The sequence below is a fragment of the Salvelinus fontinalis genome, chromosome 23 (assembly GCF_029448725.1).
Source record: "Salvelinus fontinalis isolate EN_2023a chromosome 23, ASM2944872v1, whole genome shotgun sequence".
NCBI lineage: Eukaryota > Metazoa > Chordata > Actinopteri > Salmoniformes > Salmonidae > Salvelinus > Salvelinus fontinalis.
The window spans coordinates 13,362,227-13,377,226 of NC_074687.1; the positions used below are offsets into that span (position 1 = coordinate 13,362,227).

The 15,000-nt window shown below is 47.0% G+C and overlaps 1 protein-coding gene across 2 annotated transcripts in view; it reads right to left on the minus strand.

The window, feature by feature from the left end:
* The window catches only part of LOC129820880 (partitioning defective 3 homolog B-like), a 543,694-nt gene that overhangs the window by 167,416 nt on the left and 361,278 nt on the right, over window positions 1–15,000 (minus strand). For both annotated transcript variants that reach the window (XM_055877951.1, XM_055877952.1), the window contains exon 16: window positions 8,165–8,377. In XM_055877951.1, the coding sequence (XP_055733926.1) occupies window positions 8,165–8,377 (213 nt within the window). The remainder of the gene's footprint in view (window positions 1–8,164; window positions 8,378–15,000) is intronic.

Genomic DNA, 15,000 nt, shown 5'->3' on the forward strand with positions numbered 1-15,000 from the left:
CCTCCCTCCCATCTCCGTCTCTCTCCATCTATCCATCCAGCTCTCTCCATCTCTCTCCATCTATCCGTCTCTCTCTCTCTCTCTCTCGACCTATCCGTCTCTCCATCTATCAGTCTCTCTCTCTCTCTCGACCTATCCGTCTCTCTCTCTCTCTCGTTCTATATCTTTCTCTCATCTGCAGCATCCCAGCCCTGCATCCCCCTCAAAAAAAGGAAGAAAAATCAATCGCCAGCCCATAAAATGACTGAAGCCATTATTTGTGTGAGGATTTAACTGGCTGCCAAGGGAAGGAAGACCAACTGTTGGTGTTTGTCTGAAGTCGTAAAAGTGTTTTGATCAGTGTTGTACTGGCCAAGGAAGTTTGCTACTTATGTTGAGTTTCGGGCTTTGTCTCACATCAGATGGCGTCACTCCTACGCCATGTTCGTCCCTGAACCGATCTGTCTTGTTGGAGGTGGAACTCTTCAACAACAACAAAAAATTGTTGGGGATTTTACTCATCTCCCTAACGCTAGTTGCTAATTCTGAAAATCACTCCGCTCTCGTTGGCTATGAAGCAGTGGCTACTACGACAAACCATGCTCGATCAACCTTCCTCCAGCTAGCAGCCTAGTGCTAGCTTGTTAGATTAAATGTATTTTGAATGGCAGATAGTGGTAGAAGGTTTACCAGCTTGTCAACAGGTATCTGGCCCTGCTCCTCGCTACTTTGTAACATCCGGCTAACCTTGATAACGTCACAGAGAGCAGTCAACTGTGCTGTACAACTCTAATCTGTGCCTTAGCTTCAACTCCACTAGTTAGCTATCTAGAGGGAATATACAACTCCACTAGCTAGCTATCTAGAGGGAATATACAACTCCACTAGCTAGCTAGAGGGAATATACAACTCCACTAGCTAGCTATCTAGAGGGAATATACAACTCCACTAGCTAGCTATCTAGAGGGAATATACAACTCCACTAGCTATCTAGAGGGAATATACAACTCCACTAGCTAGCTAGAGGGAATATACAACTCCACTAGCTAGCTAGCTAGAGGGAATATACAACTCCACTAGCTAGCTATCTAGAGGGAATATACAACTCCACTAGCTAGCTATCTAGAGGGAATATTCAACTCCACTAGCTAGCTATCTAGAGGGAATATACAACTCCACTAGCTAGCTATCTAGAGGGAATATACAACTCCACTAGCTAGCTATCTAGAGGGAATATACAACTCCACTAGCTAGCTATCTAGAGGGAATATACAACTCCACTAGCTACCTAGCTATCTAGAGGGAATATACAACTCCACTAGCTAGCTATCTAGAGGGAATATACAACTCCACTAGCTAGCTATCTAGAGGGAATATACAACTCCACTAGCTATCTAGAGGGAATATACAACTCCACTAGCTAGCTATCTAGAGGGAATATACAACTCCACTAGCTAGCTATCTAGAGGGAATATACAACTCCACTAGCTAGCTATCTAGAGGGAATATACAACTCCACTAGCTAGCTATCTAGAGGGAATATACAACTCCACTAGCTAGCTATCTAGAGGGAATATACAACTCCACTAGCTAGCTATCTAGAGGGAATATACAACTCCACTAGCTAGCTATCTAGAGGGAATATACAACTCCACTAGCTAGCTATCTAGAGGGAATATACAACTCCACTAGCTAGCTATCTAGAGGGAATATACAACTCCACTAGCTAGCTATCTAGAGGGAATATACAACTCCACTAGCTAGCTATCTAGAGGGAATATACAACTCCACTACCTAGCTATCTAGAGGGAATATACAACTCCACTAGCTAGCTATCTAGAGGGAATATACAACTCCACTAGCTAGCTATCTAGAGGGAATATACAACTCCACTAGCTAGCTATCTAGAGGGAATATACAACTCCACTAGCTACCTAGCTATCTAGAGGGAATATACAACTCCACTAGCTAGCTATCTAGAGGGAATATACAACTCCACTAGCTAGCTATCTAGAGGGAATATACAACTCCACTAGCTAGCTATCTAGAGGGAATATACAACTCCACTAGCTAGCTATCTAGAGGGAATATACAACTCCACTAGCTAGCTATCTAGAGGGAATATACAACTCCACTAGCTACCTAGCTATCTAGAGGGAATATACAACTCCACTAGCTAGCTATCTAGAGGGAATATACAACTCCACTAGCTAGCTATCTAGAGGGAATATACAACTCCACTAGCTAGCTATCTAGAGGGAATATACAACTCCACTAGCTAGCTATCTAGAGGGAATATACAACTCCACTAGCTAGCTAGCTATCAAGAGGGAATATACAACTCCACTAGCTAGCTATCTAGAGGGAATTTACAACTCCACTAGCTAGCTATCTAAAGGGAATATACAACTCCACTAGCTAGCTATCTAGAGGGAATATACAACTCCACTAGCTATCTAGAGGGAATATACAACTCCACTAGCTAGCTATCTAGAGGGAATACACAACTCCACTAGCTACCTAGCTATCTAGAGGGAATATACAACTCCACTAGCTAGCTATCTAGAGGGAATATACAACTCCACTAGCTAGCTATCTAGAGGGAATATACAACTCCACTAGCTAGCTATCTAAAGGGAATATACAACTCCACTAGCTAGCTATCTAGAGGGAATATACAACTCCACTAGCTAGCTATCTAGAGGGAATATACAACTCCACTAGCTAGCTATCTAGAGGGAATATACAACTCCACTAGTTAGCTATCTAGAGGGAATATACAACTCCACTAGCTAGCTATCTAGAGGGAATATACAACTCCACTAGCTAGCTATCTAGAGGGAATATACAACTCCACTAGCTAGCTATCTAGAGGGAATATACAACTCCACTAGCTACCTAGCTATCTAGAGGGAATATACAACTCCACTAGCTAGCTATCTAGAGGGAATATACAACTCCACTAGCTAGCTATCTAGAGGGAATATACAACTCCACTAGCTAGCTATCTAGAGGGAATATACAACTCCACTAGCTAGCTATCTAGAGGGAATATACAACTCCACTAGCTAGCTAGCTATCTAGAGGGAATATACAACTCCACTAGCTAGCTATCTAGAGGGAATATACAACTCCACTAGCTAGCTATCTAGAGGGAATATACAACTCCACTAGCTAGCTATCTAGAGGGAATATACAACTCCACTAGCTAGCTATCTAGAGGGAATATTCAGCATTGCGTGTATGAACGGGTATTGTTAGTATCCTGGCTTTTCGTTTTGACATGGATTGCTTTGAGGCTGGTTTAGCATAAACACGATGTCTTGGTGCACATACCACCACAAAACATCTCAGTTAGATGTAGAATTATGTGCCTGGAAACAATGTCAATGTTAGCTCCAGGTTTATCGTTTTTTTTGATAAGATAAACTCTGACTCATTCGAGAATGAAACGGGGCTCAGTGGACAATGTCACCTTGGTAAACATCCTTTACAAAACAATAGGGCCGTTTTCAAACTTAAGTAAAAGTGCAGGAATTGCAGTGAATAAAGAATAACTGCAGATACACTGCAAAATTACTGCGGCAAAAAAAAAAACAACTGGATATTTTGGACGCAGTTCATTCGAGATACACTCATACCTCAATGTATTTGTATGTATTATGGATCCCTGTTAGTTCCTGCCAAGGCAGCAGCTACTCTTCCTGGGGTTTATTATGGATCCCCATTATTTCCTGCCAAGGCAGCAGCTACTCTTCCTGGGGTTTATTGTGGATCCCCATTAGTTCTTGCCAAGGCAGCAGCTACTCTTCCCGGGGTTTATTATGGATCCCCATTACTTCCTGTCAAGGCAGCAGCTACTCTCCCTGGGGTTTATTATGGATCTCCATTACTTCCTGCCAAGGCAGCAGCTACTCTTCCTGGGGTTTATTATGGATCCCCGTTAGTTCCTGTCAAGGCAGCAGCTACTCTTCCTGGGGTTTATTATGGATCCCCATTAGTTCCTGCCAAGGCAGCAGCTACTCTCCCTGGGGTTTATTATGGGTCCCCATTATTTCCTGCCTAGGCAGCAGCTACTCTTCCTGGGGTTTATTATGGATCCCCATTAGTTCCTGCCAAGGCAGCAGCTACTCTCCCTGGGGTTTATTATGGATCTCCATTACTTCCTGCCAAGGCAGCAGCTACTCTTCCTGGGGTTTATTGTGGATCCCCATTAGTTCCTGCCAAGGCAGCAGCTACTCTTCCTGGGGTTTATTGTGGATCCCCATTAGTTCCTGCCAAGGCAGCAGCTACTCTTCCTGGGGTTTATTATGGATCCCCATTAGTTCCTGCCAAGGCAGCAGCTACTCTTCCTGGGGTTTATTATGGATCTCCATTCATTCCTGCCAAGGCAGCAGCTACTCTTCCTGGGGTTTATTATGGATCCCCATTAGTTCCTGCCAAGGCAGCAGCTACTCTTCATGGGGTTTATTACGGATCCCCATTAGTTCCTGCCAAGGCAGCAACTACTCTTCCTGGGGTTTATTATGGATCCCTATTAGTTCTTGCCAAGGCAGCAGCTACTCTTCCTTGGGTTTATTATGGATCCCGATTACTTCCTGTCAAGGCAGCAGCTACTCTTCCTGGGGTTTTTATGGATACCCATTAGTTCCTGCCAAGGCAGCAGCTACTCTTCCTGGGGTTTATTATGGATCCCCCTTACTTCCTGTCAAGGCAGCAGCTACTCTTCCTGGGGTTTATTATGGATCCCATTAGTTCCTGCCAAGGCAGTAGCTACTCTTCCCGGGGTTTATTATGGATCCCCATTACTTCCTGTCAAGGCAGCAGCTACTCTTCCTGGGGTTTATTATGGATCCCCATTAGTTCCTGTCAAGGCAGCAGCTACTCTTCCTGGGGTTTATTATGGATCCCCATTACTTCCTGTCAAGGCAGCAGCTACTCTTCCTGGGGTTTATTATGGATACCCATTAGTTCCTGCCAAGGCAGCAGCTACTCTTCCTGGTGTTTATTATGGATCCCCCTTACTTCCTGTCAAGGCAGTAGCTACTCTTCCTGGGGTTTATTATGGATCCCATTAGTTCCTGCCAAGGTAGCAGCTACTCTTCCTGGGGTTTATTATGGATCCCCATTAGTTCCTGCCAAGGCAGCAACTACTCTTCCTGGGGTTTATTGTGGATCCCCATTAGTTCCTGCCAAGGCAGTAGCAACTCTTCCTGGGGTTTATTATGGATCTCCATTAGTTCCTGCCAAGGCAGCAGCTACTCTTCCTGGGGTTTATTATGGATCCCCATTAGTTCCTGCCAAGGCAGCAGCTACTCTTCCTGGGGTTTATTATGGATCCCCATTAGTTCCTGCCAAGGCAGCAGCTACTCTTCCTGGGGTTTATTATGGATCCCCATTACTTCCTATCAAGGCAGCAGTTACTCTTCCTGGGGTTTATTATGGATCCCCATTACTTCCTGCCAAGGCAGCAGCTACTCTTCCTGGGGTTTATTATGGATCCCCATTAGTTCCTGTCAAGGCAGCAGCTACTCTTCCTGGGGTTTATTATGGATCCCCATTAGTTCCTGCCAAGGCAGCAGCTACTCTTCCTGGGGTTTATTATGGATCCCCATTAGTTCCTGCCAAGGCAGCAGCTACTCTTCCTGGGGTTTATTATGGATCCCCATTAGTTCCTGTCAAGGCAGCAGCTACTCTTCCTGGGGTTTATTATGGATCCCCATTAGTTCCTGTCGAGGCAGCAGCTACTCTTCCTGGGGTTTATTATGGATCCCCATTAGTTCCTGCCGAGGCAGCAGCTACTCTTCCTGGGGTTTATTATGGATCCCCATTAGTTCCTGCCAAGGCAGCAGCTACTCTCCCTGGGGTTTATTATGGATCCACATTAGTTCCTGTCGAGGCAGCAGCTACTCTTCCTGGGGTTTATTATGGATCCCCATTAGTTCCTGTCAAGGCAGCAGCTACTCTTCCTGGGGTTTATTATGGATCCCCATTAGTTCCTGTCGAGGCAGCAGCTACTCTTCCTGGTGTTTATTATGGATCCACATTAGTTCCTGTCAAGGCAGCAGCTACTCTTCCTGGGGTTTATTATGGATCCCCATTAGTTCCTGTCAAGGCAGCAGCTACTCTTCCTGGGGTTTATTATGGATCCCCATTAGTTCCTGCCAAGGCAGCAGCTACTCTTCCTGGGGTTTATTATGGATCCCCATTAGTTCCTGCCAAGGCAACAGCTACTCTTCCTGGGGTTTATTATGGATCCCCATTACTTCCTGCCAAGGCAACAGCTACTCTTCCTGGGGTTTATTATGGATCCCCATTAGTTCCTGTCAAGGCAGCAGCTACTCTTCCTGGGGTTTATTATGGATCCCCGTTACTTCCTGCCAAGGCAGCAGCTACTCTTCCTGGGGTTTATTATGGATCCCCATTAGTTCCTGTCAAGGCAGCAGCTACTCTTCCTAGGGTTTATTATGGATCGCCATTAGTTCCTGCCAAGGCAGCAGCTACTCTTCCTGGGGTTTATTATGGATCCCCATTAGTTCCTGCCAAGGCAACAGCTACTCTTCCTGGGGTTTATTATGGATCCCCATTACTTCCTGCCAAGGCAACAGCTACTCTTCCTGGGGTTTATTATGGATCCCCATTAGTTCCTGTCAAGGCAGCAGCTACTCTTCCTGGGGTTTATTATGGATCCCCGTTACTTCCTGCCAAGGCAGCAGCTACTCTTCCTGGGGTTTATTATGGATCCCCATTAGTTCCTGTCAAGGCAGCAGCTACTCTTCCTAGGGTTTATTATGGATCCCCATTAGTTCCTGCCAAGGCAGCAGCTACTCTTCCTGGGGTTTATTATGGATCCCCATTAGTTCCTGCCAAGGCAGCAGCTACTCTTCCTAGGGTTTATTATGGATCCCATTAGTTCCTGCCAAGGTAGCAGCTACTCTTCCTGGGGTTTATTATGGATCCCCATTAGTTCCTGCCAAGGCAGCAGCTACTCTTCCTGGGGTTTATTATGGATCCCCATTAGTTCCTGCCAAGGCAGCAGCTACTCTTCCTGGGGTTTATTATGGATCTCCATTAGTTCCTGTCAAGGCAGCAGCTACTCTTCCTGGGGTTTATTATGGATCTCCATTAGTTCCACAGGATGGTGCAGGCCTCCGACAGATAAAGGAGCCACTCTCGATCCACCCCCAGGGGCGAAGGTTCCCTGAAGATCTGGCTCCGGGGCGGGGAAACTGTTTGTTGTTTGTACCATCGCCGGGCCTCTCGTTGGGAGTGTAGGCTGCTATCTCCGGCTTCCACGGCTCGTGACATGCGACCATCGTTGATTGCCATGCTCCTCTCGATGTGCTCCTTCGACTCCGCTATCAGATGGGGGAGCTCCGGGCAACACCGGGCAACACCGGGCAACACCGGCCAGTCGGATAACGACAAGGCGGAGATGCATCCAACATGTGCGAACGCCGTCCAGCCACCGGCGTAGAAAAGGTAGACATGCCACTCTGCGTTTCCCCCAGTTTCTTACTGTAGGCTGGCGACCTGCGTGATCAAGGAAGCCACCTCAAGCCTATAATCCTCGCATTGGAACTCTGAGTGATCCGTTTGGTACCAAAACAAAGTGTAATAGATACAGCTCCTACAGCACTGCAACTGTTCATTTACCTCTCCAGACAAAGACGGTTTCAGAGCAATACTCCTCTGGGACTAACAGCTCTTTCAAGCAGACTTTAACATGTCAGTTCAGCAGGATTATGAGACAAGAAATAGCCGGTCTTAGCTGTTAAAAGCTAATAACCACGTCGCGAAATCCACGCAAAAAACAAAGATTAGTTATTGTTTTAGTTAAAATAACCAACCGAGTGTTTTCCCGCAGCTACAAACTCTGATGACGTCAAGCTGCAATCAATATAGTTATACTGCATTCTGGGATTTGAACGTTAGGACACATCATTTTTTAACTTCTTTGTAGCTATCCCATAGATTCTCCCCCCCCCCCCTCATTTTGTGGACAGTGGACACATATCCTGTCTTCTGTGTCCTGTCGTCACTCGTTAAGACACGTTAAGCGTTGGAAGGTTAGAGGGTTGGTGAGCGAGATGGAGTGTGTGTGTGTGTGTGTGTGTGTGTGTGTGTGTGTGTGTGTGTGTGTGTGTGTGTGTGTGTGTGTGTGTCTCTATCTCTGATATCTTACCATCATCTTCATCAGCTGGTCCGTCGTAGGATTTGTCAATGGCCGCTCTGAAGCTCTCGTTGCAGCCCCTCCCCCTGACCATGTGGGGGCGTGGCCTGTGAAAGGGGAGGGGCTCATTCTTCCTGACCTCTGACATGGCCGTCTGCAGACTCTCCAGAGAACTGGACTTCTTCAAACCCAAGGTAGGACCAAGGTCCGCGGCCGGGGAGGGCTCTGAGGAGGGGAGAGAGACATGGTTAGTGGACAGGGAGAGGGAGACAGGTTAGGGACCTGGGCAGGAGAGCCCTCTGAGGAGGACAGGAGAGACACGACAGGAAGAAGGAGAAGAGGACTCTGCACCCTAGAGGGAGATATATGGACACTGCCCCTAGAGGGAGATAAATTGACACTGCTCCTATAGGGAGATACATTGACACTGCTCCTAGAGGGAGATATAGGGACACTGCCCCTAGAGGGAGATACATGGACACTGCCCCTAGAGGGAGATACAGGGACACTGCCCCTAGAGGGAGATATAGGGACACTGCCCCTAGAGGGAGATATATGGACACTGCCCCTAGAGGGAGATATATGGACACTGCCCCTAGAGGGAGATATGTGGACACTGCCCCTAGAGGGAGATATAGGGACACTGCCCCTAGAGGGAGATATAGGGACACTGCCCCTAGAGGGAGATACATTGATACTGCTCCTAGAGGGAGATATAGGGACACTGCCCCTAGAGGGAGATAAATTGACACTGCCCCTAGAGGGAGATATAGGGACACTGCCCCTAGAGGGAGATATAGGGACACTGCCCCTAGAGGGAGATATAGGGACACTGCCCCTATAGGGAGATATAGGGACACTGCCCCTAGAGGGAGATATAGGGACACTGCCCCTAGAGGGAGATACATGGACACTGCCCCTAGAGGGAGATATAGGGACACTGCCCCTAGAGGGAGATACATGGACACTGCCCCTAGAGGGAGATATAGGGACACTGCCCCTAGAGGGAGATATAGGGACACTGCCCCTAGAGGGATATATAGGGACACTGCCCCTAGAGGGAGATATAGGGACACTGCCCCTAGAGGGAGATACATGGACACTGCCCCTAGAGGGATATATAGGGACACTGCCCCTAGAGGGAGATATAGGGACACTGCCCCTAGAGGGATGGGTACAGCTATGCTTCAACAAAGTACTGAGTAAAGCGTCTGAAAACTTATGTAAATGTGATATTTCAGTTTTTTACTTTTGAATATATTTGCATCAATTTCTAGAAACCTGTTTTTGCTATGTCATTATGGGGTATTGTGTGTAGATTGATGGGGAACTATTTAATCAATTTTAGAAAAAGTCTGTAACGTATCAAAATGTGGAAAAAGTGAAGGGGGTCTGAATAGTTTCTGAAAGCACCGTAGGGACTCTGCCCCCTCACCTCACTATGTACCAGCATTCCACCACACTCATGATCCAAGCAGTGGCAATAACATCATGTACAAGCTGATTTGACCCTGTCTCCCGATTGACAATACATTTAACCCCGTCTAAGCTCAAATAACATGCCACACACCAAGCAAAACATCACTCACAAGAAAGACTGATACCAGTGTTCCAGCTAAGAGTGTACGTGAGTTTGGTGGTTTGTGCAGAGATCGGATTAATCAAAATCACGACGAGTACCATGACTATTACACAGCCAGGAAGACTATAACACAACCAGGAAGACTATAACACAACCAGGAAGACTATAACACAACCAGGAAGACTATAACACAACCAGGAAGACTATAACACAACCAGGAAGACTATAACACAACCAGGAAGACTATAACACAACCAGGAAGACTATTACACAACCAGGAAGACTATTACACAACCAGGAAGACTATTACACAACCAGGAAGACTATTACACAACCAGGAAGACTATTACACAACCAGGAAGACTATTACACAACCAGGAAGGCTATAACACAACCAGGAAGACTATAACACAACCAGGAAGACTATAACACAACCAGGAAGACTATTACACAACCAGGAAGGCTATAACACAACCAGGAAGACTATAACACAACCAGGAAGACTATAACACAACCAGGAAGACTATAACACAACCAGGAAGACTATAACACAACCAGGAAGACTATTACACAACCAGGAAGACTATTACACAACCAGGAAGACTATTACACAACCAGGAAGACTATTACACAACCAGGAAGACTATTACACAACCAGGAAGACTATTACACAACCAGGAAGACTATTACACAACCAGGAAGGCTATAACACAACCAGGAAGACTATAACACAACCAGGAAGACTATTACACAACCAGGAAGACTATTACACAACCAGGAAGACTATAACACAACCAGGAAGACAATTACACAACCAGGAAGACTATTACACAACCAGGAAGGCTATAACACAACCAGGAAGACTATTACACAACCAGGAAGACTATTACACAACCAGGAAGACTATTACACAACCAGGAAGACTATTACACAACCAGGAAGACTATTACACAACCAGGAAGACTTTAACACAACCAGGAAGACTATTACACAACCAGGAAGACTATTACACAACCAGGAAGACTATAACACAACCAGGAAGACTTTAACACAACCAAGAAGACTATAACACAACCAGGAAGACTATTACACAACCAGGAAGACTATTACACAACCAGGAATACTATTACACAACCAGGAAGACTATTACACAACCAGGAAGACTATTACACAACTAGGAAGACTATTACACAACTAGGAAGACTATTACACAACCAGGAAGACTATTACACAACCAGGAAGACTATTACACAACCAGGAAGACTATTACACAACCAGGAAGACTATTACACAACCAGGAAGACTATTACACAACCAGGAAGACTATTACACAACCAGGAAGACTATTACACAACCAGGAAGACTATAACACAACCAGGAAGACTATTACACAACCAGGAAGACTATATATATATAAATAACTCACACATACAATTATCTCCCCACCCCCCCCCCCCCCCCCCCCCCCCCTCCCTCTCTCTCTCTCTCTCGGTCTCTCACCCCCTCCCAGCTCCCCCCTCGTTCCTTCCCTCTCAGAATGATCACGCTCCAGCCACCCAGCTATGTTCTGTACCAGAAAAAGCTTGTTTCTCTGTTCCTGTTGAAATCAGTAAATAACAAACCATGCCAACAGTAACAAGGTAAAAACTACAGAGACATAATGGAAGTGGGACACTCCTGAATCACTTGGATTATCAGGCTACGAGATACTGCAGTGGGGACACACATTTAAACACATATTCATTTAGTTGTATCATTATCACCATTTATTCAAACAGTAATGTGCAATTGACCAAAACTTAACCACATTTCTGAAGAGGCAACAACGGCAAGGGGAAATCCCCTGTGTGTGTGTGTGTGTGTGTGTGTGTGTGTGTGTGTGTGTGTGTGTGTGTGTGTGTGTGTGTGTGTGTGTGTGTGTGTGTGTGTGTGTGTGCGTGCGTGCGTGCGTGCGTGCGTGCGTGCGTGCGTGCGTGCGTGCGTGCGTGCGTGCGTGCGTGCGTGCGTCTGTGTGTGTGTGTGTGTGTGTGTGTGTGTGTGTGTGTGTGTGTGTGTGTGTGTGTGTGTGTGTGTGTGTGTGTGTTGTGCGTGCGTGCGTCCGTGCGTGCGTGTCAGGGCTCCACATACATGGAAGGTTTTGGAAACCCTCTGGGTCAGTTGATCTTCCCCGTTAGTGAAAACAGTATTGTAATCAGGCTATTTTTAATCTAGGCTATTTAATTAATGATAAAAAAAAAAAAAAAAATTTTTTAAATAGCTGGAATCCCGAAGCTGATCGTTCGTTGTGTCGATTATTGATCACATGCGCACATAGATAACTATAGATAACCTGTCAGGCAGAGAGAGCAGATACACAGTCTGTTGTTGTACGGAGCAGCCAACAGCGGTCTTGGTAGGAAACACGTAGCAATGTATCACATCTACCAATAAAGGCTAAGGCAAGAACGGATATTTTAAAAACGTTATCCATTGTTAAAACATGATCCATATCTAAATAACTCAACGTCTCAAATGGTCGACTAGCGACCGCACATCCACAGACGTCAGTCGTGCGTTCGTGTCGGGTGCAAGCCGTCTATTTAGTCAGGAAATGCTCACGGTATTCAGACATACTTGAACATGGGATAATTGGGCCTTGCCAATGTCTGTATAAACAGTGTTTAGGCTAGAAATGTTTCAGACACATTGACTTATTCCACATGTTGTTGCGTTACAGACTGACATGTACATGGATTACATAGATTTTTTTTCTCACTCATCAACATACAATAATGAAAACATGTTTCATGGTTTACACTGATTAAAACCACTCTGAGAGAGAGAGAGAGAGAGAGAAAGATGAGAGAGACAGAGAGAGAGACAGAGAGAGAGAGAAAGATGAGAGAGAGAGAGAGACAGAGAGAGAGAGAAAGATGAGAGAGAGAGACAGAGAGAGAGAGATAGAGAGAGAAAGATGAGAGAGAGGGAGAGAGAGAGACAGAGAGAGAGAGAGAGAGAGAAAGATGAGAGAGAGAGACAGAGAGAGAGAGATAGAGAGAGAGACAGAGAGACAGAGAGAGAGAGAGAGAGAGAGAGAGAGACAGAGAGAGAGACAGAGAGAGAGAGAGAGAGAGAGAGAGAAAGATGAGAGAGAGAGACAGAGAGAGAGAGAGAGAGATAGAGAGAGAGACAGAGAGACAGAGAGAGAGAGAGAGAGACAGAGAGAGAGAGAGAGAAAGATGAGAGAGAGAGACAGAGAGAGAGAGAGAGAGAGAGAGACAGAGAGACAGAGAGAGAGAGAGAGAGAGAGAGAGAGAGACAGAGAGAGAGAGACAGAGACAGACAGAGAGAGGGAGAGAGAGAGACAGAGAGACAGAGAGAGAAAGATGAGAGAGAGAGACAGAGAGAGAGAGAGAGAGAGAGAGAGAGAGAGAGAGAGAGAGAGAGAGACAGAGAGAGAGAGAGACAGAGAGACAGAGAGAGAGAGAGAGAGAGAGAGAGACAGAGAGAGAGAGACAGAGACAGACAGAGAGAGGGAGAGGAGAGAGAGAGAGACAGAGAGAGAGAGAGACAGACACAGAGAGAGAGAGAGAGAGAGATAGAGACAGCCAGAGAGAGAGAGACAGAGAGAGATGAGATGTGTGCTGCAGTAGAGGCATCATATAACACATGCCACAGTAACTATCACATCATGACACAGTGACTAAAACTGAAAATGTTGGGAACATCAGTAAAGCAGAAACACTGAGTGAGGTGGCGGTGTAGGGATGTAGGGGGCAGAGGTCACTGAGGGAGGGCCCATCCTGTCGCACAGTACACACATGAAGTCTGACAGCTCAGAAATGGGTTACCTGTCATAGCTTTAACCCGCTGCATAGCAGCATCAGAAGGTGAAGGAGAGGGTTAGAATGTGATGAAGTCTGGCTCAGAAGGAGAGACTGGCGAGAGATGAGAGTGTGTGATCTCAGGTGCACAAACAGATGGGCCCTGCTCCTAGACAAATTAATCCATCAATCCCTATTAGCCCAACATGGTGGCTTTCAAGGTGAATGAACAACTAACTTGTTCTAAATTCTTAGAGGGAGAGTCAGCAGCCAGCCAGTCAGGCAGCCAGCCAGCCAGTAAGTCACCAGCCAGTCAGTCACCAGCCAGTCAGGCAGCCAGCCAGTCAGCCAGTCACCAGCCAGTCAGTCACCAGCCAGTAACCAGCCAGTCAGCAAGTAACCAGCCAGCCAGCTAGCCAGTCAGGCAGCCAGCCAGCCAGTAACCAGCCAGTCGGGCAGCCAGCCAGTCAGCCAGCCAGTCACCAGCCAGTAACCAGCCAGTCAGCAAGTAACCAGCCAGCCAGTCAGCCAGCCAGTCACCAGCCAGTAACCAGCCAGTCTGTCAGCCAGCCAGACAGTCAACAGCCAGTAACCAGCCAGTATGTCAGCCAGCCAGTAACCAGCCAGTCAGGCAGCCAGCCAGTCAGCCAGCCAGTAACCAGCCAGTCAGCAAGTAAACAGCCAGCCAGTCAGCCAGCCAGTAACCAGCCAGTATGTCAGCCAGCCAGACAGTCAACAGCCAGTAACCAGCCAGTCAGCCAGCCAGTATGTCAGCCAGCCAGTCAGTAACCAGCCAGCCAGCCAGTCTGTCAGCCAGCCAGACAGACAGACAGACAGCCAGTCTGTCAGCCAGCCAGCCAGTTTGTCAGCCAGCCAGCCAGCCAGTCAGCCAGCCAATCAGCCAGTAACCAGCCAGTCGGGCAGCCAGCCAGTCAGCCAGCCAGTCAGCAGCCAGTAACCAGCCAGTCAGCAAGTAACCAGCCAGCCAGTCAGACAGCCAGTCACCAGCCAGTAACCAGCCAGTCTGTCAGTCACCAGCCAGCCAGACAGTCAACAGCCAGTAACCAGCCAGTCAGCCAGCCAGTATGTCAGCCAGCCAGCCAGTAACCAGCCAGTCAGCCAGCCAGTCAGCCAGCCAGTCAGCCAGCCAGTAACCAGCCAGTCTGTCAGCCAGCCAGACAGTCAACAGCCAGTAACCAGCCAGTCAGCCAGCCAGTATGTCAGCCAGCCAGCCAGTAACCAGCCAGCCAGTCTGTCTGTCAGCCAGCCAGCCAGCCAGCCAGACAGCCAGTCTGTCAGCCAGCCAGCCAGTCAGACTGGCTGGCTATATAGGGAATAGTGCACTATATAGGGGATAGGGTGCCATTTGGGGCATACACTGCTACGTACAGCTACAAGCCACTCACTACTCTGTTTAGAACAAGCACAAACAAACTAAACTAAAACACAAAGACAATGAGAAA